Source organism: Meles meles, chromosome 4 (genome assembly GCF_922984935.1).
Source record: "Meles meles chromosome 4, mMelMel3.1 paternal haplotype, whole genome shotgun sequence".
NCBI lineage: Eukaryota > Metazoa > Chordata > Mammalia > Carnivora > Mustelidae > Meles > Meles meles.
Window position 1 is genome coordinate 39,664,394 of NC_060069.1, and position 18,415 is coordinate 39,682,808.

Sequence of the window (18,415 nt, forward strand, 5' to 3'; positions counted from 1 at the left end):
TGCTCAAGATTACCTTGTGGTCAAAGTCTCTACCTGCTGCTAGCTATCAGCTCCACCAAGGAAGTCATATTTGGATAGTGAAATCCCTTTCCATACCTCCTCTTTTAAACAGCTTTTTAAAGATATAATTCACACACCATACAGTTCACCTATTAAAGTGGTTTTTAATATATCTGCAGAGTTGTACAACCATAACCATAATAATTTAGAACATTTTCACCACATTAAAAAAAAAACAACTTCATATCTTTAGCTATCACTCCCCCCCTTTCACTCACCCATTAGTAAATAACAACAAATCTACTTTCTGTCTCTATATATTTGGATATTTCTGGACACTTTATATAAGTGGAATCATAAAATATGTGGTCTGTGTGACTGACTTCTTCCACTTATCATGTTTTCAAGATTCATCCATGTTGTAGCATGTATTAGTACTTCATTCCTTTTTATGGCTGAATAGTATACCATTATATGGATATAATAATTTGTCCATTAATCCAACTGAAGGACATTTATCTTGTTTCCACTTTTTGATTATTATGAATAGTGCTACTATAAACATTTGTGTTCAAGTTTTTTTTTAATTCAATTATCCAACGTATAGCACATCATCATTTTCAGATGTAGTGTTCAATGATTCATCACTTGCATATAACACTTAGTGCTCATCACATTACATGCCCTTCTTAATGCCCACCACCCAGTTAACCCATCTCCTCAACCAGTTCTCCTACCACAACCTTCAGCTGGTTTCTCAGAGTCAAGAGTCTCACATAGTTTCTCTCTCCCTCCCTTCCCCTCTGATTCTCTGCATGATTTCTTATATTCTGCATATGAATGAAACCATATGAATATTGTCATCCTCTGACTTATTTCACTTAGCATATAATACCCTGCAGTTCCATCCACATCAGTGTAAATCAGTGTAAATGGTAGGTATTCATCCTTTCTGATGGCTGAGTAATATTCCACTGTATATAAAAACTACATCTGTTCATCTGTTGAAGGACATCTTGGCTCCTTCTGCAGTGTGACTATTGTGGACATTGCTACTATGAACATTGGAGTGCAGGTGCCCTTCAGATCACTACATCTGTATCTTTGGGGTAAATACTAAGTAATGCAATTGCTGGGTTATAAGCTAGTTCTATTTTTAACTTCTTGAGGAACCTCCACACTGTTTTCCAGAGTGGCTTTATAAGCTTGCACTCCCACCAACAGTGTAAGGGGGTTCCCCTTTCTCCATCCTCACCAACATTTGTTGTTTCCTGTCTTGTTCATTCTAACTGAATGGCTAACACTAGTTAGCCATTCTAACCGGTTTAAGGTGGTACCTCATAGTGGTTTTAATTTGTCAGATGACAAGAGATGTGGAGCATTTTTTCATGTGTCTATTGGCAATTTGTATGTCTTCTTTGGAAGAATGTCTGTTTGTGTCTTCTGCCCATTTCTTAACTGGGTTATTTGGGTTTTTCTGGTGTTGAGTTTGATAAGTTCTTTATAGATCTTGGATACCAGCCCTTTATCTGATATGTCATTTGCAAATATCTTCTCTCATTTCATAGGTTGCCTTTTAGTTTTGTTGACTGCTTCCTTTACTGTGTAGAAGTTTTTATGTTGATAATGTTCATCAATGAACCCAATAGTTCATTTTTGCTTTTGTTCCCCTTGTCTTTAGAGATGTGTCTTGCAAGAAGTTGCTGCAGCTTAGTTCAAGTTTTTGTGTGGATATAGGTTTTCATTTTTCTTGGGATGGCACATAAGAGTAGAATATCTGGGTTGAGTGGTAACTCTATTTTTAACTTTTTGAAGAAGTGTCAGAATGTTTTCCAAAGTGTCTGCACCATTTTACATCCCCACCAGCAGTGTATGGAGGATTCTGATTTCTCTACATTCTCGTCAACCCATTATTATCTAGTCCTATGCCTTTTATTATGAAATCTAGCCTCTGTGCCTTGGCTCCTCTTTACCTATCTATTTTATTTCCCTTTGTTCTCTAGCACATACACAAATTTTAAGAAGCTGATTTCTTTATTGCCCCCCATACCACTTCATATTTATTCCTAACATGATCTTCGTCCATGTTATTCCCACTGTTCTTTACACCATCCCTCCTTCTGTCCTCTGCCAATCCAAATTTCTACCATGCCTCAAGCCTGCATTGAGATTTTTAGCAGCCCTTTTTAATTTCCATCTCTCCTAAATTTAACTGTATTTAGAGCTGATACCCCATAAGTTAGCCCTTAACTATATTTTATCTCACATGGTTTATTTCATCCAATATTTATGTCTTATTCCTTATCTCTCTAACCCATTTGTAAACTCCAATAGGACCATATTACTAAGCCTTATACTACTGCAGCCTAGTTCAGAACACATAGTAGATACTCTATAAATATTTATTGTTGATTCATCCTAACAGCATACAAATCTCCCCTTATATTTAAAATGAGTTTTTTAGTGGAAACTTTAAGAAAATGGTTTTTGATTAGCTTCTTCTTCATTCAAATTAAGATTATGGTAGAAATCTCCATCCCAGGCCAATAGAAATGCAAAAGGGTTATAGCCAGTGATGATCTTTGAGTCACTTCTCTGCCTAATTTGACCAATGTAGAAGAAAACCATTTAATTATAAAATGATTGTCCCTGTTCCTTTTCCTATTCACCCACTGATGCCTGGAGAGTTTCACTTCAGAGAACCTATAGACAGAAAAAAGGATAAAGGGAGCGTGATGCCTGGCATAATTGAGAACCAAGGAATTAAACTTGAATAAAAAGTAAATTTATACTAAATACTCTAGATTTACTGCTATATATGTTTTTAAGATTATTCTTCAAGTAACAGTGATGCTTTTTAAAAAATATATTTAATGAGGAAATATTACTGACAAATACTTGCCATGGACCCTCTAAACAATTTATATTGAAAGCAGGATGGTGCAGTAAAACTCATATTTCAGTCATAGCTCAAGAACTTCCTAGCTTATGACTGGCAAGTTTCTTGACCTCTCCATGCCTGTTTCCTCATCTATAAAATAAAGATAATAATAGAGTTGTTGTGAGGATTAAAAGAGATATTGTGTAAAGCATTAGTACAGCGCCTGACACATAGGAAGTATAAACAAGAGGTAGTTCCCTGCCTCTCCACTCTTTTCATCTCCTTTTACACACAACAGAGCAAAGACAGAGTTAGCACAACTGTGGAAGTGACCATGGACACTGTACAATTAGGATAAAACCCTTGCACTGAAAAGTAATGGTGGGTATGTGGAATGAAAGTATAGGAGGTTTTGGAAGCTACCTAGAGAAGTTTGAAGCATATTTCATCTGAGACATGAGAGATCCCCAGCAGGTTGTGGAAAGAAAATGATTATGGAATGGAGACAGATAGATTGACCATGTCAGAAAGGTTCCAGTGTGGGTGGGAGGAATGAGGTTCTAAGTGCTGCAAGAGAGGGTCAGCCTTACAGAATAGAAGGACTGTATATTCCTCTCAGGGGAAGAAAGCTGTGTCAGGACAAGGTTGTGTTAGGGTAGAGACAATAGTGACACCACAGACACCACTCTTTATAGGAGGCCAGATCATTCCAAGAGCAAGGAGGAAAAAGAAGGAGAGCTTAACGTATAAAAAGGAGCAAATCTGGGGTACCTCTCTGCAGACAGGATTAAGAGCTCAGTAAAAATGGAGGAAAAAATATAAGATTGATGACCATTGAGGAAAGCTCTGGAGAACAGAAGTGGTATGAATCCTTAGTAGGATTCATTCTCCATCTTTTTGAGGATAGCTTAGCAGTTCTGGTTGCAGAGCAGAAGAACAGGTAGCAAGGAGTGAGGTACCCCCTTTCCTCCATAGGTCTGGACAAAAGTCAGGGCAGTCAATTCTAGCACGACAGCAATGAGGACACTAAAGGAGTAAATCACACAGAGAAGGTTAGGTGAGGCACCCAGGGTGCTATGTTTGTGTGCATATGTGGTCTGCCATAGACTCTGTCCCAAGATTTGTCCCAGAGTTGTTTTGAGAAAATTCAGGTAACTCCTTTACCCATTTAATTTTCCTTATAATAAGTGTTTATTTGAAAATAATCTCATTACCAATGTATTAAAAAGCAGTGTCAATTCTGGAATGGAATGGAACATTAAAGTGGCCCTCAAGTAGTGGAACACTTGAGGTCTAGCTCAATCAGCTCAGTTTGTCATGCACATTAATATGGATAATGGGTGCTAGGCCCCAGTCAGGCCATCCACTAGACAAATTCAACCCAAACTTTTTCCCAGTGTCAAATTAGATGCTGGTTTTTATGATAAAAGGGAGAAGTGCTTCTAGATGCACTTCTGGGACCACCAAACCACAGAATAGCAGAAGTCCATACCAAGGTCTGTAGACAGCCTGTAGCCTCTCTGGCCCAGAACTCTCCTTATAAAAGTGAAGAAACATTCTCAGAGTTAGAGAATGATAAAGCCCAGTGACTTGTGAGGTGCAGCAGAAGCAAGCATCCCTACAATCATAGGCAGAACTGTGTCTTAATCTCTCCTGGTGGCTCAGTGACCCCTGGCATGTCCCACATGATAAGGGCTGAGTGTCCACTGCCTCCTCCAAGCCATGTCAGGGGCACACAGGAAGCAAAGCCAGAAGCCTAATGATGCTACAAGAGAGCACAGCTGTTAAGAATGCAGGCTTTGCACCATTTGCTAACTATGTGACCCCAAACAAGATACTTCCATTTCTATGCCTCACTTTCCCCCATCAAAAAAATGGGGGTGACAGTACTATTTGCCTGACTTCAAGAAAGTGTTTCCTACCCCAGTTACAATTTGAATACCAAGTAAAGCCCATGACTTACCAGGGCTGTTGCTAACACATGCAAGTACCTTAGTGTAAATTAGAAAAAGTGTCTCTTCCCAAAATATTTAACCATACATGGCAGCCTTGTGGCTTGTACTCAGAATATTCATTCCTCTTTAGGTCCTGAAGCACCTACGGCACCTAAACTTTACCAACAATATGGGGGAGCAGGTGACTTTCGATGAATGTGGTGACCTGATGGGGAACTATTCCATCATTAACTGGCACCTCTCACCAGAGGATGGTTCCATAGTGTTTAAGGAAGTCGGCTATTACAACGTCTATGCCAAGAAAGGAGAAAGGCTCTTCATCAATGAAGAGAAAATCCTGTGGAGTGGGTTCTCCAGGGAGGTATGTGCTCTCCATCAGAACAACAGATGGCTCTACCATGGGCAGGAAATTGTGCTCGGCCTTGGGGGGAAGGGGGATGGGCTTCACCACTGGACTTGAAAAATGGTAAGTCCACTTCCTTCAACTCACTGTGCACTGCCAAGGTTCTCTGTGAAATCTATCAGTGTTTAGTACACTAAAGAGGAGAATCCTCAGAACCTGAGCCTCATACCTACTATATTGGAAAGTTTGTTATTCTTTATAAATCTGACTCCTTGGCTAAATAGCTAACAATTTTCTTGCCTAAAACTTTCCTCAACTAGTGCAAAATATTTAAGCAAACATAAACATCATTCAAGGCAGAGCCTGGACTATTCAGAGTTGGTTCCCTGTCATCCAGATAGCTCAAGACTGACTTATAAATCAAAAGGACAATTTCTTAGAAGATATATAGGTTGGTAACTTGGGAAAGAGAAAATCTCTGAGAGTACTATGTTACTATGTTTGAGAGTGCTAATGTGTACCATCCTTCACTTTTCTTTTCCTTTCTTTCCCTCCCCAGGATCCCAGGAAACTTAGAAATCCTCGGGTCCAATACTGCCCTTTCTATCCCTCTTTCATTAGAAGATAATGCCAATCATCTTCTATTTGAGATTTTTAAAAAAACTTCTTGTCAAACCAGTTATTTCCTTTCTGTTAGAACAAAGAAATTATTTTATTGTTTTCCATGTGTTTAACTTTGTAAGATGTCTCCAAACCAGTCAGATAGGTGGGAAGAGAAGGGAAGAGTCGTATTAAAGAGACACTTTGAAAACAGCATGAGCCCTTCCATGTTATCTGCCATGATCATATGGAATGAGGCAGAAGTAGAGCTTCTGAAATGGTGAAGCAATAAATTAGACAAAACTGCCAAAAACAACCATTTAAGGATCTGTCAGTCAACCAAAAGCAAACAAAAGGTGAAGTGTCTTTTTAAGAAAAACTAATGGGGGGCGCCTGGGTGGCTCAGTGGGTTAAAGCCTCTGCCTTCGGCTCGGGTCATGATCTCAGGGTCTTGGGGTCGCCCCGCATCGGGCTCTCTGCTCCGCAAGGAGCCTGCTTCCTCCTCTCTCTCTGCCTGCCTCTCTGCCTGCTTGTGATTTCTCTCTGTCAAATAAATAAAACATTTAAAAAAAAAAAAAGAAAAACTAATGGAATTCGGATATGAGAAGTCTAGCAATTTAGCTTCAGGCAGCTCCCCAATTATTTCTAACAATCTGGTTGCTGTGGACAATCATATCATCTGCAAATAATAAGTTTTATTGAGTTATTTCCAATATATATGCCCTCATTTTTCTTGTCTTATTTCACTAGCTATGAACTCTACAATGTTTAATAATAGTGGTGATAGTGGGCATTCTTGTTTTAAAAGAAATGTTTCTAATATTTTCTCATATAGAATGATGTTTACCTAAGAATTTTCTATATTACCCTTTACAAGTTAAAGATATTTCTTCCTAACTCCTTTCTCAGTTAAGTTTCTAATCATGAGTTCATGTTGAATTTAATCAAATGTTTTTTATCTATTGATGATCATATGATTTTTTCTGCATTAATTTATTAAGGCAGGGGATGATGACATTTATAGATTTTTCTAATGATAAACTTGTTTGCATTCCTGGCATAAACCCAACATGATCATGATATATGTTGTTTCTTATGTCCTTTGAGTTTGTTAATTGTTTTAGTACTTTTCATCTTTTTTCAAGTGGTGAAAAACAGTTACATTCTTTCCGGATCCTTTCAGATTCCTTATACTTAGTATATAGCTCCAAGACTTCTGTGTATTTTTGCTTCCAATAACCAGAACTCACCACTCTTTTTCAGGAGACAACCAGCAGGCTAATGGAACCCACTTTGCCCACAGGCTCAGAGAGGTAGAAGAGCCTAGGAATTTACATTTCCCTAAGATGACCCTTAAAAATGAGTGGTGTGGAAGTATGAAAGCCCTGGCTCCCTTTTCCTCGGGTCAGGAGAGTTCTGAGGAATAACTTAGAGTCCAGGGTTCTCCTGTGGGATCAGGCAGAAGCTAATCTTTGAGGGTCTTTTCTCCAGGTCACACCCTTGTTGTCTTCTTCCCTCCTGTGTCTTACTTGCTCCATTCTCTTCCTGGTTCCCTTGAGAGAACTTTTTTTATAAACTACTTGTACACAGATTCTCAACTCAGGTCTGCTTCTGAAGACAAAGTAGTGAGATGAGTCTGTAATTTCTTTTTTTCTTTTTCATACTGCTCTTGTCCAGTTTTGGAATCAGGGTTACACTGCCCTTATAAGAATGAGTTAGGTATTCCTTCCTTTCTTTTTTTTTAATCCTTTGGTAGAGTTTACGTAAGATTAAATTCATCTGTTCCTTGAAAGTTTAGTGTTATTTGCCTGTGGTAAACATAGAATAGTGGTCATCTTGGTTATGGATATGGGGTGGGGGAGGAAGCAAGGGGTGGAGGAAAGCATACGGTTAGGTGTAGGTTATTGTCCTGGTCAGAGCTTTTGTTTTGGGTGGTAATCATTAAAAATGACTAAAAGAGATTGAAACATGAATAATGATGGGAAAAAAAAACAAGGATTATGATCAATCAAATTCCGTGCACCCTTAGTCCACTAGGGAAATAAACAAATAAATAAGATCTGTTACCTGAAATTAATATAGCTATTGCATATTTCTTTTGGATAGTAATTGCCTGACATATCTTTCTGATCCATTTACTTTTGACCCCTCTCTGCCTGTCCTGCTTTCCTTGCTGAATGGTTACAAGTATCTCAGAAGTCTCCCTATAAAGCCTAATATAAAATTGCAGGAATTTCAATTCACTGCAAAGTTCAAAGTCTCATTTTCTTTTTATTTTTTTCCCGAGGATTTTTTTTTTCAATTTTTTTTCCCATTTTATTTATTTTTTCAGCGTAACAGTATTCATTCTTTTTGCACAACACCCAGTGCTCCATGCAAAACGTGCCCTCCCCATTACCCACCACCTGTTCCCCCAACCTCCCACCCCTGACCCTTCAAAACCCTCAGGTTGCCCCAACCTCCCACCCCTGACCCTTCAAAACCCTCAGGTTGTTTTTCAGAGTCCATAGTCTCTTATGGTTCGCCTCCCCTCCCCAATGTCCATAGCCCGCTCCCCCTCTCCCAATCCCACCTCCCCCCAGCAACCCCCAGTTTGTTTTGTGAGATTAAGAGTCATTTATGGTTTGTCTCCCTCCCAATCCCATCTTGTTTCATTTATTCTTCTCCTATCCCCCTACCCCCCCATGTTGCTTCTCCATGTCCTCATATCAGGGAGATCATATGATAGTTGTCTTTCTCCGATTGACTTATTTCACTAAGCATGATACGCTCTAGTTCCATCCACGTCGTCGCAAATGGCAAGATTTCATTTCTTTTGATGGCTGCATAGTATTCCATTGTGTATATATACCACATCTTCTTTATCCATTCATCTGTTGATGGACATCTAGGTTCTTTCCATAGTCTGGCTATTGTAGACATTGCTGCTATAAACATTCGGGTACACGTGCCCCTTCGGATCACTATGTTTGTATCTTTAGGGTAAATACCCAGCAGTGCAATTGCTGGGTCATAGGGTAGTTCTATTTTCAACATTTTGAGGAACCTCCATGCTGTTTTCCAGAGTGGTTGCACCAGCTTGCATTCCCACCAACAGTGGAGGAGGGTTCCCCTTTCTCCACATCCTCTCCAGCATCTGTCATTTCCTGACTTGTTAATTTTAGCCATTCTGACTGGTGTGAGGTGATATCTCATTGTGGTTTTGATTTGTATTTCCCTGATGCCGAGTGACGTGGAGCACTTTTTCATGTGTCTGTTGGCCATCTGGATGTCTTCTTTGCAGAAATGTCTGTTCATGTCCTCTGCCCATTTCTTGATTGGATTGTTTGTTCTTTGGGTGTTGAGTTTGCTAAGTTCCTTATAGATTTTGGATACTAGCCCTTTATCTGATATGTCGTTTGCAAATATCTTCTCCCATTCTGTCAGTTGTCTTTTGGTTTTGTTAACTGTTTCCTTTGCTGTGCAAAAGATTTTGATCTTGAGGAAATCCCAATAGTTCATTTTTGCCCTTGCTTCCCTTGCCTTTGCCGTTGTTCCTAGGAAGATGTTGCTACGGCTGAGGTCGAAGAGGTTGCTGCCTGCATTCTCCTCAAGGATTTTGACGGATTCCTTTCTCACATTGAGGTCCTTCATCCATTTGGAGTCTATTTTCATGTGTGGTGTAAGGAAGTGGTCCAATTTCATTTTTCTGCATGTGGCTGTCCAATTTTCCCAGCACCATTTATTGAAGAGGCTGTCTTTTTTCCATTGGACATTCTTTCCTGCTTTGTCGAAGATGAGTTGACCATAGAGTTGAGGGTCGATTTCTGGGCTCTCTATTCTGTTCCACTGATCTATGTGTCTGTTTTTGTGCCAGTACCATGCTGTCTTGATGATGACAGCTTTGTAATAGAGCTTGAAGTCCGGAATTGTGATGCCACCAACTTTGGCTTTGTTCTTCAATATTCCTTTGGCTATTCGAGGTCTTTTCTGGTTCCATATAAATTTGAGGATTATTTGTTCCATTTCTTTGAAAAAAATGGATGGTATTTTGATAGGGATTGCATTAAATGTGTAGATTGCTTTAGGTAGCATAGACATTTTCACAATATTTATTCTTCCAATCCAGGAGCATGGAACATTTTTCCATTTTTTTGTGTCTTCCTCAATTTCTTTCATGAGTACTTTATAATTTTCTGTGTATAGATTCTTAGCCTCTTTGGTTAGGTTTATTCCTAGGTATCTTATAGTTTTGGGTGCAATTGTAAATGGGATTGACTCCTTAATTTCTCTTTCTTCAGTCTTGTTGTTGGTGTACAGAAATGCAACTGATTTCTGTGCATTGATTTTATATCCTGACACTTTACTGAATTCCTGGACAAGTTCTAGCAGTTTTGGAGTGGAGTCTTTTGGGTTTTCCACATATAGTATCATATCATCTGCGAAGAGTGATAGTTTGACTTCTTCTTTACCAATTTGGATGCCTTTAATTTCTTTTTGTTGTCTGATTGCTGAGGCTAGGACTTCTAGTACTATGTTAAATAGCAGTGGTGATAATGGACATCCCTGCCGTGTTCCTGACCTTAACGGAAAAGCTTTCAGTTTTTCTCCATTGAGAATGATATTTGCGGTGGGTTTTTCATAGATGGCTTTGATAATATTGAGGTATGTGCCCTCTATCCCCACACTTTGAAGAGTTTTGATCAGGAAGGGATGCTGTACTTTGTCAAATGCTTTTTCAGCATCTATTGAGAGTATCATATGGTTCTTGTTCTTTCTTTTATTAATGTGTTCTATCACATTGATTGATTTGCGGATGTTGAACCAACCCTGCAGCCCTGGAATAAATCCCACTTGATCGTGGTGAATAATCCTTTTAATGTACTGTTGAATCCTATTGGCTAGTATTTTGGCGAGAATTTTTGCGTCTGTGTTCATCAAGGATATTGGTCTGTAGTTCTCTTTTTTGGTGGGATCCTTGTCTGGTTTTGGGATCAAGGTGATGCTGGCCTCATCAAAGTCTCATTTTCAAACGAATTTCTCATCTCAGCATCTCCCCTTGTAATTGTCCTATTGTGTGTAGGTCCATGTCCCTGTATCTTTTAGTTTGTCTTAAACCACTGTTTCCATGGAAAGTAAACAGGTATCCCATTCTAGGACTTGGAGGGAATGGAACAGGGGATTATTTAAAGTGGATTTTGGTCACTGTGTAGAGTCTCAACAACTAATCTTTCCAGAATCCCATGAGTGAGTGAGTGTGTGTGTGTGTGTGTGTGTGTGTGTGTGCGCGCACACATGTGCAGGCACTTGCCCATGGACATCTCTCCTTTTCATAAATAACAGGAACAGGGATCTCTGGAGCTTCCTCTGTCTGGAATGGGCCTGAAGTCTGTTGTACTGGTCCTTGTACACAAACTCCTCCCCTGTACTTACGTCAAAGGAGCTATGAACTTGATACCACAGCTTCCGCCCTTCACTTTTGTGCTCTCGGTTCTCCAGGTGCCATTTTCCAACTGCAGCAGAGACTGCCTGGCAGGGACCAGGAAAGGAATCATTGAGGGGGAGCCCACTTGTTGCTTTGAGTGTGTAGAGTGCCCTGATGGGGAATACAGCGATGAAACAGGTAAAGGAACATGCCCTCATGGACACCACGCAAAGCTTGGTCCACTTTGGGGCCCTGGGGTCAGTGATGTCCCTGGAAGGGCTACACTGAAAAGGTACTTACCACAGTTTCTCACTGAACAAGGTATGTCTGAAAGTCACATTGGGCCGAGCACTGAGGGGGATAGAAAAGAAATATTAGATGTCTTGTAATACTATAAAAGCTTAGACATCTTTCTTTTACTTTGATACCACTCTTCAACATTGTGTTCCTTTCCTTACAGCTCAGGAGCCCTGAACAAAGTTCTATCTGTTCCAGACTACAGAGTTAATAGGCTATGATATATTGCCTGCTGGGTGCTTGGCATTGCATTTGCTGTCTACTTATGCTTTTCCTGTGCCTCAGTTTCTTCATCTATAACATGGGAATAATAAGCCCATTTTATAGAGTTTGGGAAATTAAATGAGTTAATGTTAGTTTAGCAAATGGTAAGTTCTAGATAAATATTAAATAAAAGCCTTACCTGACATATTGGAAGTACCCTGTAAAAATTAACTATAATTGTTATTATTGTTATTTCATTTCATCCTCATCACAATAATGGGATTATTGTTTCCATTATAGAGATGACTTAAAGATGAAACTGAGGCTCAGAGAGGTTAAGAAGCCTGACCAAAGCTACACAGCTAGTAAATGGCAGAGCCAGGATTCCCATCCAAATCTCTGACTGAAAGCCCATGCTCCTTTTACTCCCCAAAACTGCATGCTGTTTGGGATATAGAAGAGACTTAATAAGTCTATTGTCTGAATGAGTCTGCAGTCTCCCTCACTGGAAAGGCATGGATATGGAGTAAGGAAGGCACAGGTCTTTTGTGTGGGATACTCTCCCTCGCTCTAAGAAGTCTATTCTGACATGTCCACAAAGCCCATCCATATATGCAAAATGAGTCAGGCTGTTTGCAAATCACTATAGAAAGTTGATGAACTATGCTAGACACCTAGTGTGTAGGTAGCCACCTGTCCATCCGGCAAGATTGATCATTCCCTGCTATAAGCCATCAGCAAGTAGTGCTAAAGAAAACATGCGGCATGACCCCCCACTGTGTATAAAGGAAAAAAATAACAAAACTATTATAAATAGTTCTATAATAAATTATTATATAAATAAGTATATTATTAAACATAAGTCAGAGTTCAATGTGTTTGTAATGTAAAAATCACATTTCATCAACAAAGAAAATTTGAAGTCACCACATCCAATAACCTGTATACCCTTACCACCACACTCAAACTCACAAATTACAGTCTATGCCATACAGTATCTAACTCTTTCCTGTAATAATTTACAGACGCAAGTGCCTGTGACAAGTGCCCTGATGACTTCTGGTCCAATGAAAACCACACTTCCTGCATTGCCAAAGAGATTGAGTTTCTGTCCTGGACAGAGCCCTTTGGGATTGCACTCACTCTCTTTGCCGTGCTGGGGATTTTCCTGACAGCCTTCGTGCTGGGTGTCTTCATCAAGTTCCGTAACACACCCATCGTCAAGGCCACCAACCGAGAGCTCTCCTACCTCTTGCTCTTCTCCTTGCTCTGTTGCTTCTCTAGCTCCCTGTTCTTCATTGGTGAGCCCCAGGACTGGACATGCCGCCTGCGCCAGCCAGCCTTTGGCATCAGCTTCGTGCTCTGCATATCATGCATCCTGGTGAAAACCAACCGTGTTCTGCTGGTGTTTGAAGCCAAAATCCCCACGAGCTTCCACCGCAAGTGGTGGGGGCTCAACCTGCAATTCCTGCTGGTCTTCCTCTGCACTTTCATGCAGATTGTCATCTGTGTCATCTGGCTCTATACCGCCCCACCCTCAAGCTACCGCAACCATGAGCTGGAGGATGAGATCATTTTTATCACATGCCATGAGGGCTCACTTATGGCACTGGGCTTCTTGATTGGCTACACATGCCTGCTGGCTGCCATCTGCTTCTTCTTTGCCTTCAAGTCCCGGAAGCTGCCAGAGAACTTCAATGAAGCCAAGTTCATCACCTTCAGCATGCTCATCTTCTTCATCGTCTGGATCTCCTTCATTCCAGCCTACGCCAGCACCTACGGCAAGTTTGTCTCTGCCGTGGAAGTGATCGCCATCCTGGCAGCCAGCTTTGGCTTGCTGGCCTGCATCTTCTTCAACAAGGTCTACATCATCCTCTTCAAGCCATCCCGTAACACCATTGAGGAGGTGCGCTGCAGCACTGCTGCTCATGCTTTCAAGGTGGCAGCCCGGGCCACACTGCGACGCAGCAACGTCTCCCGCAAGCGGTCCAGCAGCCTTGGGGGCTCCACGGGCTCCACGCCCTCCTCCTCCATCAGCAGCAAGAGCAACAGTGAAGACCCCTTCCCACAGCCTGAGAGGCAGAAGCAGCAGCAGCAGCCACTGGCCCTGACCCAGCAAGAGCAGCAGCCACAGCAACCCTTGATGCTCCAGCAGCAGCCACAGCCGCAGCCGCAGCCCAGGTGCAAACAGAAGGTCATCTTCGGCAGTGGCACCGTCACCTTCTCACTGAGCTTTGACGAGCCTCAGAAGAGTGCCATGGCTCACAGGAATTCCACGCACCAGAACTCCCTGGAGGCCCAGAGAAACAACGAGACCCTGAGCAGACACCAGGCATTGCTCCCGCTGCAGTGTGGAGAGACAGACTCAGAACTGACTGCGCAGGAGACAGGCCTGCAAGGGCCTGTGGGTGGGGACCACCAACCAGAGACGGAAGACCCGGAGGAGATGTCCCCGGCACTTGTAGTGTCCAGTTCACAGAGCTTTGTCATCAGCAGTGGAGGCAGCACTGTCACAGAAAACATGCTGCATTCGTAAAATGGAAGAAGGTGGCCAGTCAGGGAGGATCCAGAGGGGTTTCCTGGGAACACATTCTCTGACAGGGACGAGGAATCACCCCAGACTCCTTTCTTTTGTGGAAGGAGGAATAAAACACACCAAACACCTCAAACTTTGTTGAACTGTTTGAAATAACAGTGAATTGACTCACGTTCCCTTTAAAATTAAAAAAAAGAGGAGCCATGTGACTCTGTGGTTGGATGTGTCAGAGTATTGAGAAACCCACAATCAGATTTGCTCTTCACGTCTCTTCTCTTCTCTCGTCCTCTGTGCGATCGCACCCAAAAGCCAAGAGATGAAACAAAGGCTGTAGGCAACCCACCTATTCTCTTCTTTTTTCCTTAACACTGAAATGCCTACTCTGAACATTGCAGACACCCTGGCCCAGAGACAAAAGTGTGCAGAGTGACAAAACACCAGACTGGCCACCACTATATTTAAGTCTGAAAGACAGAATGTCACCAGTGCTGTCCAGCACCTAGACAATGGGAAGAACTTCAAATGTTCAAAACCATCAGGGGAACATGTCCCCTCCTATTTATGAAAACTGTAAGATATTTGGTCTCCTACTTGCTGCTGCTATCATGTAACATCTAGAAGGTTAGCATCCCTCCTGTACGAACTGCATTTGGTCAAGAATAAGATAATGATGCCATGTTTAGATTCCAGGATCACAAGAATCACCTCAAATTGCTGGGAAGGGACTGCATGAATCCAATGAGCTGTATCTGTAATTAATATTCCTAACATGTAGTTTTATCTTTAAGAAAATGCTTCTGTTATAATAGTTCATGGACAATATAAACTGAAAAAAAATGTCACAGTCTGGTTAATAAAAGGCAGTATTATTGAGCTCCTTGCCCACCCTTGCCCACCCCATTACCTTCACCTCCATGAGCTAAGGCCAAGTAAATCCCAGGGATCCAGAAATTCCCCCCATCCTGCCCCCAAAGCTTTCTGAAGCCAGATCCACACCTGACCCTGTGGAGAATAAGCTTCCCATCATTAGCCTCTACCAGTTGCTGGGGTAAGAAAGTGTGATTCCAAGAGATCTCTCATAGAACCTTAGCCTGGCACTCCCCCTCCACACACACACCAAATACCATACCTGTATTCCCTCCAGAAATGGGGATCTGTCCATGGGTGGTTAAAGTGATTGAATGGCACAGCTTCTTCTTAGTATTCAGGCTCTGGAGCCAGAGAGACCTGGGTTCAAGCCAGTCACTTATAAGTTGGGGACCACAGGCAGGGAACCTTAATTTCACTAAGCCCCAATTTCTTTGTCTCTAAAATAAAGGTAATAATCATTCTTTCCCCACAGAGCCCTTATGTGAATTAAATGAGATAATGTATGTAAAGTATTTTAGCATGGTGCCTAGCACATAATAAAAACTCAATAAATATTAGTTAATATTATAACTGATATCGCAATTATTTTTTTCACTTGCTTAGAATATAAAACAAACCTTATTTGTTTACCATTCAGACTGTAATGACAAGTCCACTGAATGACAAAAACTTCCTTCATAATAACCCCCAAGAATTCTGGGACCTGGTTCAAGGGATTGGGTCAGTCCTAGCAACACGAGCTCTGGGTGGCAAAGCCAAAAATTCAGTCAGACCCCCAGAGGTCCCCATGCTCTGCTTCTCTGGTTCCAGCACCAAGGGAAGACTATCACCAGTTTGGCAGTAGTTTCTTAGATCACTCTAAATGCTGCTCTTAAGGAAAGCCAAAACATAGCAACTAAAATCTATGTGAGGCCTCAGCTTCAGAGCTCTTGATGACTTCTTCCTCTGACACATTCTAGGACACCGTGTGGGTGCGTGATTGGAAGATGTTGGTGAGATATCTGTTCCCCAAGCCAGGAAGGGCACCGGCCACAAGCCCCACTTTCTGGTCCTGCCTTCATCATACACCACTGAGCAAGGCACAGAGCTGTGTGAAGATTTACATTTAACATTTTACTTCACCTTAAAACAAAAACAAAAATAAACAAACAAAAAAAGGTAACTGAAAAGTTTGAGGGCTTGGTTTTTATCCATCAAAATAGCCATGTGGAAACACACTTCGCTGTGCAAACTGTCACCCCTTCGTCCTTCAACATGCAGCTCACCCATGTTGCTGATCTGGAGGGGGCTCATCAAGAAAACACTCAACATTTACATTAAGCTCCATTTCACCAAGTGCTTACAAATAAAACAGTATTTCCTAATATTCTTGTCAGAATGGTAGACTTGACATCATTGTCCTCATTTACATGCTGCAGGCACAACTCTCAGACAAAATCAGCCAGGTAAAACATGAACTTTATTTTTCTGTAACAACCTAGTTTCTATCTCAAATTCCCATTCAACCTAATGACAGCCTAATTTATCTTAATTAAATTGGGGTTTTCTCAGTAACTTCAGAGTTTTCTGAATCGATTCAGAGGCCTCCCCCTTCCATGAGGGCTTTTAGAGAAAAGGGAGATGGTGTTCATCAAACATCAGCAACTCCAACTGACATCTCTGAGAACATTCTTCTTGGGTCTTCTGTAATTGTTACACCTCCACACCGGCATCCTCTGAGGCCTTGCATCCCCACATAGTCACCAGTCATGGGATCCGCGGTGATTTTCACAGCTGCATTACTTCGTCCCAATCACTAGTATCCTCCCAGGCCTGCCAGCTTTCTCATGAATAGAGAACACTGGGGCCTGGGAACTGCCAGGCAGCTCCCAGGCCCCTCCCTCCTGGTCTCTACTTCTTTGCTGCTTCCTCAAAGGCGCCAGAGGGAAGAGAGGGCACGTGTCTCCAGAACTGTACAGGAATTGGTTGAAGGCTGAATAACAGCCCCCCAAAGATGCCCACATCCTAATCCCCAAAACCTAAAATGACAAATTATGTGGCTAGAGTGAATTAAGGTTGTAGATGGGATTAAGGATGCTAATCTGTCGAACTTGATGGGGAGATTATTTTAAATTATTCATGTGGGCCCAATATCATCACCAGCTCCTCAAAAGTGGAAGAGGAAAGTAGAGAATCAGCATCAGAATAATGTGATGTGGGAAAGACTCCACAGATCATTGCTACTTTTGAATACGGAGGGGAAGGATAGCCAAGAGACGCAGACAGCTTCTAGAAGCTGAAAAGGCAAAAAACAAACAAACAAATTCTCCCCAGAGCTTTCAGGAGGAACCAGCCCTGTCAAAACATTGATTTTAGTCCAGTAGGGGCCTTTTTGGGCTGCTGGTCTCCAGAACTGTAAGATAATAAATTTATGTTGTTTTAAACCAGTAAGTTTGTGGTACTGTTAAAGAAGCAATGGGAAACTAATACATTTTTACTGTCCTCCCTTTCCTGAGCTTTTCTGGCTCAGGGAACAGGTCAGGGTTTTCTCAGAGATCCATCTGCTCTCACTCTAGTGTTCTCCCCACCCACTAGCTCTGTCTCTCTCCTCCCAAAAGAAAGTTCTACCCCATATTCTATTCCTTCAAATCTATTTAGGAAGTATAAACCTTATGTTCTTAGTCTTTCTGGGTTTCAGTTTTCGATAATTAACAGCCATTTGCTCTCAATCTCATCTGTTAGTAGCAGAAAGCTAAAAAACAGTAGCTTCAACAAAGAAGCTACTCTTGTATAAAGCCAGTCAAGAGCATTTTTAAAAAGATTCTTCAGAATCCATTGGCAATGGAAAACTGTTTATCTTTCCTTTGAAAATAAAAATAAATTATATAGTTATGAAGGATTTTCACTCAAATGAAAGCATTTCCAAGAAGATTCTAAGAAATTACATTAGAACTTCACAGGTAGCAATCAGCATGTGACATTATCACTCTGAAAGTCCCTATGATCACCAAAAGTTGTCTAACTGCATTAGTTTCAATTCTGAGGAAATCAGACTTCCCTCCATCTTTCTCCTTTCTCCTTTCGGAAGTTGCATTTCCGACCAATGTTATTTTTCCTTTGGGACTGGCCATAGTCATAGACTATGAAGCTGTGGGTTAGCTCTGCATAGAGCCAGTTTTCCTCTGTTACCTCCTGTACTTGAACACATCTGGGCTAGCAGAGCAAAGGAACACCAGTAAGGCGTGCTGGTTAATCACGCCTGGTCTGAGCCTGGACAGTCATTTTAGGAGTCCATTGGAAATAAAGGTGTATCTTGAAAGTGGGTGGAATTGGCGTAGATGGAAGA

At 41.4% G+C, this 18,415-nt stretch overlaps 1 protein-coding gene across 2 annotated transcripts in view; it reads left to right on the forward strand.

Annotated features, from left to right (window-relative positions):
- CASR (calcium sensing receptor) overlaps positions 1-15,612 on the forward strand; it is an 85,596-nt gene extending 69,984 nt beyond the window's left edge. For both annotated transcript variants that reach the window (XM_046003881.1, XM_046003880.1), the window contains exons 5-7: positions 4,967-5,197; positions 11,258-11,381; positions 12,710-15,612. In XM_046003881.1, coding sequence (XP_045859837.1) covers positions 4,967-5,197; positions 11,258-11,381; positions 12,710-14,220 — 1,866 coding nt within the window. In that variant the 3' untranslated portion in view covers positions 14,221-15,612. The remainder of the gene's footprint in view (positions 1-4,966; positions 5,198-11,257; positions 11,382-12,709) is intronic.
- The last annotated feature ends 2,803 nt before the right edge of the window (positions 15,613-18,415 follow it).